Below are 14,618 nucleotides of genomic sequence, written 5' to 3'. Positions count from 1 at the left end.
CCCGCTGACTGCCCGAGGAAGAGGAAAGTCTGAGAGTCTGAGGGGTGAAACTCTTTTGAAATCTTAAGTGCGTAAATTTTCTTTGGTCTATTAACTTTTAAGAGCGATTTCTTTATATCTTAAGCATCGACTTTGGGTTCAAGCATGCTTGCGAATGGTTTATGTAGGTACCTTGGATACGACGTGTCTAAGGGGAGACTAATAAGCCCGGGGTTCTAAGGAAGCATTAGGATCCTAGTTTCTCCCCCAAAGTTTCGAACCATCTAGTTACTTTAGAAACTATTTTATGTTTTTCATAGTAAGATGAATTAACAAAAATAAAGAATATATTAATGTAGGAATGTCAATAAAAAGTAAAAAGAATCATTCTTAATTTGTACACTAAATGTAGTTGCTGGCCGTAAGACTTTTGAATAGGGGTCCATAAAGTTTGATGAGTGACTAATATGCATCATTAATGTTTGATGTAGTTTTCAATTTGCCTATGATGCCCCCTTGCTTGGATGGGATGGGAAAGGTTAGTTTATGATTAGGCTTTTTTTTTTTTTTTTTCACACATGAATATATGGCTTTGAATTACGTTAATCCCCATGGATTTTCCTCTATGTACACTTGATTTGCATCATCTTTTTCTATACATGTTTATTTCAGACGCATACAAGTAATAGGTTCGGTTTTGCTAGTATTCTTTGCATTAAGGAATTCATGTCACTAAACCACGTCATTTTTCAGTCTGAACCTGTGTGGGGAAAATAAAATATTTGGCCTTTGATAAGTAATCATTTTCAGCATACTTAAGTTCCAATTAAGGTGTGTTTAATAACCATTTTGTTACCGATAATAATTTTGATGAGAAATGGTTTTTCTGATTATGATTTCAGAAATAATTTATGGGCAAAAGAACACGTTTAGTAATTGGATAGAAATGCGTTTGGTAGGATTCTTAAATTCTTTTGTTTCTTTTAATTTTTCAATAATTTTATTATATATAAATATATAATTTTTTTTTTCGTTTTCGTTTTCTCTTTTTCTTCTTCCTTTTATGTGGCTGTTCGTCGGCCAGCTGGGCGAGGTTCGATGAGCTTGCTGAAGGCTTGTCATGGCCAGGCACCTTGCTTGTGGCTAGGCAAGGCTCAGCCTCACTAGTCGGCGCGAGGCTTGGCCTCGCTAGGCCGGGTAAGGTCGAGCTCACACTGCTTAGGTGAGGCCGAGGCTCACCGTGGCAAGGCAAGCCTTCGGCGAGCTCTCTAGACCTCGCATAGTCGGTTGGTGGCGGTGGTTGGTGGCAAGTGATGACCGACTGGGACTGGAAGGAAGAAGAAGAAGAAGAGAGAAGGAGAAAGAAAGAAAAGAAATAAAAGAAAAGTTAGACTTGATTCTTGAAATTTTTCCTAGGAACAAGAAGTAACTTTTTTTTTTTTTCTTCTTGATTTTATTCTTAAGAATAAAAAATAGATTTTTGTTTACTGAAATAAAATTTTTACCAAATATATTTCTTTTTTTTTTTTTTTTTTTGAGGAAGAAAAAAAATAGAATTAGTTGTTTTGAGAATGGTTACCAAATAAGGCTTTAGTATAGAAGCATGTCATAATTCCTTTGTCACGACCCCAACTCCATTTGCAGGGTCACAAGCGATGAGGGGTTATTTTTGTAACGTCGTCCCGTTCTTTTTATCTTTTCATCAAGCACATGCGAAAGCATTACATACAACACCAGACAACAATAAGCAACTAGGAAAACAATCATTTAAAAACATACAATTACGTCAGCTACATTTACCAGCCCCTTTTGTCACGGGCCGTTATATTTACAACCACTACATTTTCTATGCTTCAAAGGCTAGGTAAACCTTAGCTCCTCAAGTAAGATTGCAACTCCAGCACTAGTGGGAGAGACCTTAATGCCTATAATCCTGAAAAACAATGGAGTGAGTTGTGAACTCAATGAGTAAAACCTACTAATTTCTCGGTAGGAGGATGCCTCGCCTATCAACAAGCATATAACTCATCCAAAACATTAGTCGATGACAGATCAATAGCAAAACAAAAGCTTTGTTTTGGATGCTTTTGTTTTGGATGAAACATGAAGAATCCTCAATCAATAGTATGCAAGCATAGACCAATATTCACCCACAACATGAGGAACTCGTGCCTCACTCAATATTGTACAAGCATAAACAAGATCCATTCCATAATACGAGGAACTCACGCCTAACTCATATGCAAGCATTAACCAAAAATCTATTTCATAGTGTGAGGCACTTATGCACACGAGATTCATTTATTAATAGTTTAAATCCATTGACTCTTCTAGAATCCGCCGGGCATCCGAACTTAATCGAGCAACGTCCCTAATCAAAGGGTGACGGCTAGAATTATCACAACATCTCGTCCTTCCGATGAGGCATCTCGTTGGTGTGGGGGCATCTTGTTGGCGAGGGGGCAACGTCGTTGAATCCATCAGTTGACAGCCAGAAATTAGTCCATCATGTAACCATGCATCAAGCATCACAATCAAGTTCTTATCTTCACTTTTAGTTCAAGGGTCCAAAGGTGTGCCATGCATAAGTGTGTGAAATGACTTACCGAAATCGAGACATTAAGCATGCCGAGCATGAAACAAGGATCGTGACTTGATCGACATGTTTGAGCACCGATCTAATACCCAACTTGGCTCGAGAATGATATACCTCGATATTGCACCGAGACCATGATAGACCGGCCCGTCGTGACATGTTTACCGACTTAGTACCAGACTTGGCTTGGGAATGATACACCTTAATATTGCACCGAGACCATGAAGGACTAGCTTGTCGTGACATGTTTACCGACCTAATACCAAAGATTGCTCGGGAACGATATGCCTCGATATTGCACCTAGACTAAGAAAGGACTGATCCGTCATGCTCCCACGTATGTCAAGGCCGACAAAGCCCTTTTTTTTTCGAAGCTTGGGGCGTGAACTAGAACATGCACTTGTGAAAAGGTTTGAAATAATTTTGTGAGGAAATAGCAAATTTTCACAAAAACACTTTTCAAATCGGTTTGAGTCAAAGCATGACCGAAGCATGTCAAACAAGTACACAAATTGAACTTCTTTTAAAGCAATTCAAGCCAAAGAGCCAAGCTCAACAAACAAGAACCGAACTCAATTAAGAAACCAACCCAACCTCAAGCAGCAACAAATCAATCAACTTTAGTCAAGGACTTGTTAAAAGCTCAAAATAGCGTCACACAACACTTTAACCAAATATTAGTAAGTTCTACTTACTACACTTCAAGGGACGGCCTTGGTGATTGAGCAACATGCGGGCTGGCGAACGAGTAAGAGGGCATGGCCATGAGAAAGAGAGAGGGCGATGGTGAGGGTGAGGTTGAGAGAGCGAGGAAGAGGAGGTTGTGTGGAAATGAGGGGAGGGAATGCCTCTATTTATAGGCAAACTCCTCATGATGATCCTTTCAAATGGACCAATCATCTTCATGTAGATGGGCAATCTAGGTAAAGGTGGCAAGTCTAGTTCCTAAGGGCGACACTTGCTCATCTTTCCATTGGTCCATCTAAGGGGTTGAGTCATCATAAAATAATTACACATAATTATTATGAGGACACCTAAGCCAATGACTAAGCCTTGCCATTTAATGTTTGGATCTTGAGTAATTAGGCTAGATATCTTCATATTGCAAACTTGCTCTCCAAGTTTTTAGGTTAGGAGGCATTATGGCCTATTCCTTTAAGGCACACCTCAACTTGGCATTGAAGAACTAGAATCCAAAGATACTTAATGCATCCTTATCCTAAATTAAGAAGACTCTAGATTAGCCTTGCTCCTTAAGTTGGACGTGCAGCCCTTTCCTCTTCCAAGTTGGGTGTGTGGCCCTCTTATCTTGGGGGTGAAAACAACTTCGAGCAGTTTTCGAAATCAGCATCAATACTTTATCAAATTGGCTTGAAAAATTATAAAATTTTAATGTGTTGCAGATAATACCTTAAATAATATTTTTCATGAGGAAGTCAAGTCAAATTCGTGCTGTGGAAAGAGCAGCAACTCATTGAACACAACCCAATAATATGCCCGTTAAGCAGATTCAATGGTTGGAGAGAGACTCATTTGAAATCTAAATCTTCACAAACTCTTTGAAATTTCTATATATTGTAGATATAGACGTCCTTTAAAACTTTTATCAAGGAATCATGGTTAAATTTGAAACGGAAATTTTATAAAAATTCTAGAAGGCAACCTGGTCATTGTTTTCACTACACTGGACAGGTTCCAAATGGTGAATGATTGGGCCTTAGTCCCTACCATTTCACCTCAGAAAAATATGAAATTTAAGTATATTTTAGATCAAGATGTTTAGAACAACTTTATGAAAAAAGTTTCTTTAAATTTGCACCAAAAAAATTTGTGTGAAATTGGCAAATAGCAGAGGCCCAGAAATTTCGAAAATCAAAGGTTGCAATCCTTAATTGGGAAAAGGAGGCGTCCCACTTGGTCAAGAAGTATTAATTGGCATCCTTATCTCCCAAGTTTCTAACTAAGTCCTAGGTTAGCTTGGCCACTTCATCATCCTTAATTTAATATAGAGATTCTAGAATTCTATTTTGCTTTATCCTTTCCTTCCTTAAGAAGGCGGGCTAGAGAATTCTATCGTCCAAATTGATTCTAGGACTGAGGAAGGGATCATTAGTCACACATCAAAAAACCGAATCACGTAGACCCGAGGTTCGGCCATTACGTTTCATATTTGTCTAAACCATTCCTTTGGACGGTCGGTTGGCCAATAGGGTCGATTGTCCTTAGATCGGTTCAAGACCAATCCTAAGGCTACCCATGACTTAGCACTAAGCCAAGACACTCATGGACTTTAGATTTAGTGATGGAATAGTTGGGTCTATCCCTAGGCTCATTCTGATCGGCACTCGATCCACTGGTAGGGTTCATGGTCGGTGTGTTACCAATCCATGATCGGACATTACCAATTCGAGATTCCATTCCGATCACTAAGAATTAAATAGGGAATGATGTATTTTTGGTCAAAAGATGGTCACATTTGAGCAATTCGGATCGTCCATATATCGGTGCATAACCGGGGAATCACTCGTGACCCGGATCGGTCGAATTGACCTGTGACCATCCGACTACCCAAAATCATCTCGTGATCAATTCTCATGATCAAAAGGTCATCTTATGAGCTAGTGATCCTATCCCATTGGTATGGTCAGTAGAAATTCACGGCCGACACCTCAACCAAATCATGACCGGTCGGTTAGTCCATGACCGATCCACAATTCCTTGCGATCGAATTGATCGATCCATGGCCAATGGCTCATGATCAATCTTTTCAGGACCTTATGGCCAATCCTTACAGGGGGGCCGGAATCGAGGATGTTACATCCTCCATGTTGATTTCGCATAGCGTCCATGCGATTTACATGTTTAGATTGGTTTTACTTCAAATTTCAAGATTTTATTGCTTTGGTTTCATTATTTTCGGTTTGCACTAACCCTGCTCTCGGAGGAAGTTTAAGGTTGAAAATCCAAGAGCGCTTAGGTCGATCCTTTCTGCCAGTTTTCATGAAATCCATAGTTACATTACATGGTAGTTCAGCATATAGGTTGATTTATGCATACAGGTTATTTTTCATGCTTACTTGAGCATGTGGTAGATTTTCAGGTTTTAATTCGTTTGTTAGAGATAAAATAAAAATAAAGAAAGGACGAGAAAATTAGATTAGAATTGCATCTACATTGCAACTAAGACGATCATTGCACCGTGGGATTAATTAGGTTGTTACTATTGCATAACTAATCATGTTAATGTTTGCATATTTTGCACGCTAAGATAGAATCTCATGTTTTATTTGCATCTTGATAATGCTTTATCAGAAAATTAGAGTTTTAATGAATAATTGTTTTCGTGCATATTTAGCATATTTCGATTGCATCCTCATAAAAAGATTTAGAAAGAAAAAGTTCAAGAATGCGTGTGTTTGGTCGTTTGAATTTCTAGTCCTGGATAAGACTGGATAAAATTATAATATAAAATTTGGGGATTTTGCTATATCATATTTACTGTTTGATTAATCGCAGTATTAAAATTTGATATTTTCATATTTTATTATGTCTATTGTTTGGTAAGAACTGTATATCATTTATACTGCCCATGAAAAAATATTATTCTTTGTATGTGATCCATATCTGATGAGGAAAAAAAAAAAAACTTTACATACAAACTACAAGGTAAAATAATAGAAAAATGAAAAATAATTCTAGAATTAAAATGGGAAGATTCTCACTAAATCAATCCATGAGTATTGATGGAAATGCACAAATAACTGTTGACTCTTTCTCACATTTCATTACTAAAGAACTCGAACAAGAACAAATGAAAATGATAAGAATCTCTCACGTTTCACCAATCGAAATTGCACAAACAGACACAACTTTTAGCCCCTTTATATACCCAAGCTTGTCATCATTTTGAATAAAGCGACCATATTCTCTTTCTTTTTTAGCCTTAAAATATGAATAAAGATTTCTTTTCGCTTGCGCCTTCGACGCGCATAAATATGTTGCCCCAAATAAATGCTCCTTCATGCAATATTCCCTTCTACTATTCAATATTCCTCATCCAAAAACTTCCTTTTCGCTAGGAAATATACCCCTCAATATAAATGTATACACACACATATTATGAAAGATCCACGCCATATTATTCTTTCTTTTTGTTTCCTTTCATTGGCCAAGTTTTCTTTCTATGTTCTTGAACGAATATTGGAAGAATGATACTAATTTTTTTTTTTCCAAAATATACTAATTTTCTAGCTCGTCATTTCTCAAGTCAATTTTTGACTATCAAAGAAGGATGAGCTTGGGTCAATTCCCTCTCTCCATAAGCCTAATCCAACTCATTAAATTAAAACTTAGAACCATCAATTCAAACCCATTTGTTGCCGGCCCAAGAAAATGCAATAATAAAAAATAAATACTCTTATAACTCTATGCTATGCAACTTAATACCGATATTTTTTGTTTGTTTAGGGGTTAAAAATTAATCCTAATTTTTATGCAATAAATAAATAATCGGGTTGGTGTCAACATTTGGGATTTTTGGTGGTTTTTTTTTTCTAAATAATAAAACGGAAATAAAAAGGAAAGATCACATGGTAAAATTTTTTATAAAAGAGAAAAAGGTACATAAAACGGAAATGAATCTAGTGTAACCAAGTTATCAGAGCCAAATCTCTTGTTCATATTGAGGCAAGCTTCTGGCTTGGCTCTTAATTGACAAGAAATGTTAGCGGCAATTCATAAATCTAATATAAGATTAATAATTAAGTAGGAAAATCAAGTTGTAATCGGTAGAATTAGGAGGGCCCACGGACCACGGTAATGCAATCGCCACCTCGCAAAAGGGATTATTTCGCCCACCGGTCTCCTTCGAAGTCCCCCACGCCAAAGAAGAAGAAAATCCCGAAGACCAGGCATTCCTAATCGCGAAAATTCTACTTCAAATAAGATAGAGCTACAGAATACTTAAGATTTTCCAAATGTTCATCTAAAAAGGGTTACGTGGATTTCATAAAAATCCTCGTGATGTTTCATTTATCTCCTTCCGATGGAAAACAAAACACTCACAACAGTCACTATACCACACAATCACGATCGTAGCGTGTTTCGACTTGAAGTGACAAGGAGAACGACATTCGTTATTATTCTTCAAACCTACCAAGTACTACTAGAGCACACACTCGAATGATTCCTTCTCCTTCCGAGAACTCAAATGCAACTCGAGGGGACCATGGCCATCTTAGGAACAGCCCTGGGCACCAAACCCAATTTGTCCTCCGGGCACATCATAGATCACCTCAAATGTCCTCTGCTGTGTGTTGCCGTAGATGACTGTATCCGTATCTGCGTTGTTGGCCACAAATGCTAGACAAACTAGCGACGGATCCAACACGTAAAACATCCCGCTCACATCCAAATCCACGTTAATTGGCCCATCGAAAGAGAACGTGATCGCTGGGACGGTGATGTCACTAAGCATACTGAAGTCGTAGCAAGTGTCTAACGGCAAAGCTGGAGGCGCACTCGTGTAGTTTGCCATTGCCTCTTTGAATGCCGACTGGAGGGCGGTGTACGCAGTTGGAGGCAAATACGTAAACGTGGTCCCCGAGTCTATGATTGCGCCGGCATTGGAAAACACAGTCGACGGTATGGAAAGTGGGTTCCCTCCTACGCTGATTCCTGTTATGTTGATGCCGTAAAGAGCGGATTCTGTGCGATTGTCACCATCGGCGTGAAGTTCAACGAGGCAGATGTGACTGTACCCTTTTCAAAAGTCAAGTACCCGGTGCCGCTAGTTGAACGAGGAATGCAGTATGAGAAGTATCGGCCATACTGGGTCGCGCTTGCTCTATGATCGATACTGGGTCTCGGGCGAGCCCAAGGAGTCCGGCGAAACCATCGAATGTCCCTTGGTTGTTCTCGCCACAACCGAATTCGAAGTTGGTAATAACATCCGTCGGGGTTAGGGTCAGCGTTTCCGTGGCAAAGAACCCAGCCGTGAAGGACGCGTCGCCGTATGATGCCCGTAGACGCATGTGGATCCGCTGCAGCCAGTTAGCTGATCTGCTCATCATTAAAGTTGATTTACAAAGCGATTCTAAACGTGTTTCTAGAAACCTCTCACAACTAGCAGTCTTCTTCTTTGTCTTTATTCTGTTAAATAAAAATCTCGCCAACATGGTTGATCGGGCTTGTTTCCGGCCATCCATGAGAATGGAGGAAGGCTTTCAATTGGCAACTTACAAACATTGACACGACTGATCATTATTCTTAATTATTACGTGCTGATGATGTCTAATTTTGTAATCCACCAATTAAAACCTGATTGGACATGAAACACGTGCCTGTCAATTATTACCTGTGCCAGAAGGAAGCTGAATGCACGATGGCGCGGAGCAAGATATTTGGCATAGGACGAGGATTGAGAGGGGTTGAAGATTGGCTCGGTCTGGTTATAGCAAGACCCGATGCAAGGCTCACACTGGGTCCAAGTAAGCGCACTTCCTGTATCGAACGCGAGCGTCAGGTCCTTCTCCGGCGTGCCAAGGCCTATAGTCACCACATAGCTGCTGCGGTAGGGGCCGTAACTCGCTGGGAGGCTAACGGCGGACTCCTTCAAATCACTGGTGCCACTGATGCTGTTGGAGATCTTGGATTGGATCCATTTCACCCTTGCCATGTCTTCGAGAAGAACCTGTGTGTGGTTGATGGGGCCACCATCGAACAGCTGAGAGCATGGTCCATACTTGTGAACTAGTTTAAGGGTTGAGTTCACTAAGAAAGAAATAACGGAAGTCACAAACGCATTAACAAGAGATTATATTACCGCAAGAACTATGTTAGATGCAAGGAATGAGATATCATTGGCAGCATACTATTGAAAATACTCATCAAAGCTCTCATGGTATCTAAGCAATCAAATTTTATGTTTATGAGTAGCTAATTAATTAATTGCAATGTGGTTGGAGTGTAACACTCTTTATTAAGTAAACTATCCGTCACTTCATGAATGATCATGCTATATTTTACGCTCTCTTCATCCACCAACCTTATGATTCAGGATCGTTATCCTTCCTTCTAAATTATGCTTTCCTATAAGCAAAAAAGAACAAGCCATTGGCTTTGTACATATGTTTTGTCTCTACACAATGATCATTCCTAACTTAGCCAAAAGTTGAGTCTACTTAAATTGCACTTGGTAGTTAAAATAAAATTGAAGATAAATAAAATTTATTAGGTCTCGTATTTGATGCCTACTTAAGAGAGGGTAAAGTTAGATATAAAAAGGAATACAGTCGAATAAAATTATCCCACGAGAGAAATGAGATAAAGGTAGATAAGATTTATAATATTTATAATAGAAAAGTTATTTTTCTTGAATAACAAACCTCTTAAATCACTAAAATTAAAATTATATTTCAATATAAATAATATTTGAATTCTAATATAAAAATTCAAAATAACAAAAAATAACAAAAATTTAGTTTTTTTAATTTAATCTTATTTTTATTTATAATATAAATCAATATATAAATTATATATTTTATGTATTTTAGTATTTAGGTATATTAGTATAGTTTACTATTTAATAAAATTCTATTAGAGAACGATGGAAGGGGAAAAAGGAAATAAAAAAAGAAAATAATTTAAAAAGAGTAGAAAAATGAAAAAAATGCAAATAAAATTGAAATAGGTAAGAGTGTCGTGAAAGATTTTTACCATATATCTTTTGTGCAACTTTTAAATTTATTTACATTGATACGGCCTTTACCAAACATTGCATATGATATGACGTAAATATATGCAATTTTATTATTGTAATTCGCTAAATAGTAGATAGGATATAACAAAATCCCTATTTTTCATATTTAGATGACCAAATGTAACTTTAAAGACTTGAACCCAATTGATTAAGTGGAGGAAATAAACAAGTACACTTTTATCTTATCTTCGGTACAACTCACCCTCACTGAGCATGCAGGCCTGCATTTATCCTAGCTCAACTCTTCTAAGGTCTTTCCCTAGTTTCTCGTTGATAACTCTGTCTTGCCCACTTCTGAAAGACTTTCAGCTCAATTCAAGGCTGTTAAATATTAACGTATCTGCTCTGAGGGTGTGTAGTATATCATAATTAATGATATTAGCAAAAAGAAACGGACTCATTCCCCTACAAACACATTGTTACAACTTACAAGAATTAGTTTGGATGAACTTGTGGGCGGTATACCATAAATGAATACTGATAGATTCAACAGATCACAACCTAAAAATCAATCGCTCATCATTTTTAAGATTGTAGAGCAGTCCCGCCGAATACCACGTTTACACACACATAAGCACAAAGATACATAATCGGGGAGGGAGAGAGAGGAGGGGGGGCGGGGGCGGGGAAGAGAGACCATTGTTTGTTGAAGCTGTGCAATTGACAGAAGGAGAAAGAGAGCTGACAGGGACGGTAATCTGAGCTCCATGGACAAGAACCTTCTTCTCAAAAGAGCTATGAACGCTCAACACAAAGGCACACAGAAAAATCCTCATCAACTCCGACAAAAGAAGAAGCCATCTTTCGCATCTTCTATTTTCTCTCACAACTAGGGCTCTTTATAACAACCGCATGTACAAGCACATCAAGAAAATTACCAAAATAGTCCTAAACCTATTACAATTTTTCCAATTTAGTCATACACTTTTTTTTTTTCCAATTCAATGTTAAACCTTCTACATTTGTGTCAATTCGGTCCATCTAACTTGTTTTGATTGACTGGCGCTAATGTGGACACTAATTGACGCTAGCATCTCAATTTTTTTAATATTTATAATATTTTTTTTCCTTTTCTCTTTCTTTTTTTCTCCCTTTCCTTCTTTCCCTAGTTGGTTGACGAACTGACTAGAGAATAGGGGACCTCGCCGGCACTAGCGATGCTACCCCTTGCCCATGGTGACTAGCCAGAGGCTAGGGGACCTTGTTGGCAATGGCAAGGGCCAGCCTCACAGTCCTTTGCAAGGTCAAGCTCACTTTTGCCTAGATTTGGTGAGGTCATGCTTCACTAGGGCTGCGAGTGAGGTCGACCTCACTCGCCCAAGCCTTTGGCCAATCTGATTATCGTCTAGAGAAAGAAGGAAAGAAGAAACGAAGAAAAAAAAAGAGGAAGCAAAAAGGGAAAAAATATTAAAAATTGCCACGTTAGTATTGACCAAACAGTTGGTGCCAACTAGCGTCCATGACAGTGCCGGCTAGCCAAAATTAGCATATCATTTTATAAGCATTTAGATACCCAGCTATCCTGTAAATGATGCCCTTCCTCTACGTCACACCCGTGCTAAACTAGCAATTATGGGTTTGCGTTGACCTTCCACACAGGCACGTAACTTGCAATAAGACCAGGAACTTGCAACTTGATTATTTACTCTATCCCTCCAATAACATGTACACGCCTGCCTGATTACATCTTGATTAAGGTGTAATCCCGTTGACATGAAACAAAAAAAGAAGATTCAGTCTGAACTTTTCTACACAGGAAGCTCAATTGTGTTGAACAAGGTAGCTCAATTTTCCTTACATTATTTAATAAAAAGGAAGCTCAATTACTTGTTTTATTAAATTACGTAATACTTTGACAAAAAAATTACGTAATACAAGGTAACTCAATATTCCCTTCCGTCGACATCCTCTTCCTCGGATTTGTATAGAGCATACTACTTGTAATCTAATACAAGAAAAAGAAAAGAAGAAGAACAAGCTTAAGCATGACTGACTCTTTTGTTTATTTCATGTCAAAAGGATCACACCAGAATCAAGTGATGTAATTAGGCAGGCCTGTAAATATTGTACGTGATAATGATTTTTTTTTTTTTCAAAAAGCCGGCATTATTATAGATCATATTAGTGGAGGGATAGAGTAGAATCAGTCATTAACAAATTCGTCGTTGAGTAATTAAGTTTTTTAATGTTTTATTATTTCAGGAAAACACCACTAAAATCCTTGGGAGTTCGCCCGCTACACCAATACTTCAAATTTTTTTTTTTTTTTAATGTTATCAAAACCCTCAATTTGTACTAGTGTGCAAAAATTTCAGTTGTCTACCATGAAAAATCATGAATTTTGCCCATTGTGATACCACTTTGGAGTTATTGATGTTGGGGCTAGAGTTATCACCTAGAGGGGGTAAAAAGGAGATTAAGCAAAATTTAAAACGATTGAGTTCACTATTGCAAGCGACCAACGACTGAAGATGAATTGTACAATGATTAGACTTTACTGTGTACAATAAACTATCAAACAAAATAAATGAGAGTTTGAGGGAGAGAAAAAATTACACACAACATTTACAGTGGTTCCGCTTTATGATTAGCCTATGTTCACTTTCCTGCATTGACAAACTATTGGCTGGATTTCACTAAAGAATCAATTAGAGGTTATGAAGTCTAAGTACAGTAGGTGCAATTGTATCATCTAATCTCACACTCAACAACCTCCCAATGATTACAAATTGAGCTCACGAAGATGAAAGTGTAATATCGAAGCTCTCTTTGAACTTTGGATTTGTAGATTTAAGATCGTGTACTTCCTTCAGCACCACAATCTCTTTTTATACTCTTCTCTATTAAGTTGATTGTTGGACAAAAACTCTCAAGATCATTCATCCAATCAACCCGTTAGACCTGAATGATATGAGAAGATCTGATTGCTTATAGGATTGCAAGATTAGAGTCTCCCCTAATTCTGTTGCTCATACGATAGTAGTTGGGTTTCCATAAATAGAGTTCCTCATTTGGGAAGAGCATCTCATCTCCAAAAGATTGTCACATGGATCACGAATCCTTTTTTTTTTTTTTGATGAAAGATCACGAACCCTTACTATGGAAGGATTATGTTGATATTGATCCTTTCTAAATAGATGGACGATATGGACAATCAGCACATCTTTAGAAAGAAATCCAAGCCAAGGTTACTAGACATTGCGCCTCACAAAATCAAACTAATAATAAAAATTTGAAAACTTCTCGTAACGTCTGATGTTGTGTATCATCTTGATAATCCTTGTGAATTAGATTGTCGTCTTTGATTTTTATGTAATAACAATATCTTTGATGTAAGAACCAAAATTTCTTGTATAAATGATTAAGTCCGTGAGTTTGATAAATAAGGTCTGAACAAATTTCCTTCAAGAGTTTCACCTAGAATCTTGTCATCAGAATTATAAAACACTTAAGGAAGGTTTTGTCAATTTTCAAAATATAATGGGAAGTTTTCTCAACAATCTTCATCTTTTGATTATGACAAAACTTTTCAAGTAGAACTAATAGAGAATTTTGGAAAGATTTAGTGAAAAGATGCTCTCTTGAAAGCATGATTGTACATAAGCGCAATATAAAATCTATAAAAAATTTTGCAAAAAAATGTAAGAGATTAGCACATAGAAGATCAAGCAAATCAAAGTGAATAAAATTATATAAGAATTTATGCGTTATAAAAAGAAATATAAAATAAGAGTTTAAGAAAGTTTAACCACTCCCCGTATAGGTCCCAATTCTAGCATTACTCCCCTTACCTATAAAGAACATATAAGCTGCAAAGGCATTTATGTATAAGTTTTGATGATAAGTTGTCATGCCTTGAATCTCGAGCGCACGCGCATCCCTTGGTGGTCAATGAAATTGCGATGTCTCAGGACGTGTCACTGACCCATTCATTTTATTGCACATGCGTAAACAAATAAACAAATCCCATGACAACAAATAGCATGTGATAGAAAAAGCAGGGATAACAAATTCACAAACAAAACACGCTTTTATATACAAATTGAGTTATATACAAAAAGTTTACAAAAAGATCTATGTACAGAAGTCTAGATCAAAAAGGGGCTACAAAGATTTCTAAACTCTAGGCTCCCTAGTCCTCGGCTCCGAATCCTCCACAGCACCATCAGGGGTGTAGATATCCAGAGGGTGCCCTATCTCTCACTCCCTAGTCCTAATAGGAGGCCCGTCAAAACCACCTGAAGGACCCTCCCGACTCCCATCAAGCTTGTGAAGGTACCACGC

General features: G+C 37.7%; 1 protein-coding gene across 1 annotated transcript; it reads right to left on the bottom strand.

Moving 5' to 3' along the window:
* Positions 1–7,811: 7,811 nt before the first annotated feature.
* On the bottom strand, positions 7,812–8,643 carry LOC120291810 (aspartyl protease family protein At5g10770-like). Its single transcript, XM_039309550.1, has 2 exons — positions 8,355–8,643; positions 7,812–8,281 (listed from the first exon to the last, which is right to left on the bottom strand). The coding sequence occupies exons 1-2, from the start codon at positions 8,641–8,643 to the stop codon at positions 7,812–7,814; spliced, it is 759 nt and encodes a 252-aa protein (XP_039165484.1).
* Between the last annotated feature and the right edge of the window lie 5,975 nt (positions 8,644–14,618).

Source organism: Eucalyptus grandis, chromosome 3 (assembly GCF_016545825.1).
Source record: "Eucalyptus grandis isolate ANBG69807.140 chromosome 3, ASM1654582v1, whole genome shotgun sequence".
Classification (NCBI taxonomy): domain Eukaryota; kingdom Viridiplantae; phylum Streptophyta; class Magnoliopsida; order Myrtales; family Myrtaceae; genus Eucalyptus; species Eucalyptus grandis.
The sequence above is the reverse complement of the archived record's forward strand: the minus strand, read 5'-3'. Positions and strand labels throughout refer to the sequence as shown.

Excerpts from the sequence above, each read along its gene's own strand:
- LOC120291810 (XM_039309550.1), bottom strand. The coding sequence starts at position 8,643 with ATGAGCAGATCAGCTAACTGGCTGCAGCGGATCCACATGCGTCTACGG. Across the intron at positions 8,282-8,354 it reads CGTTCAACTAGCGGCACCGG|AATCCGCTCTTTACGGCATC; the intron begins GTACTTGACTTT and ends ACAATCGCACAG.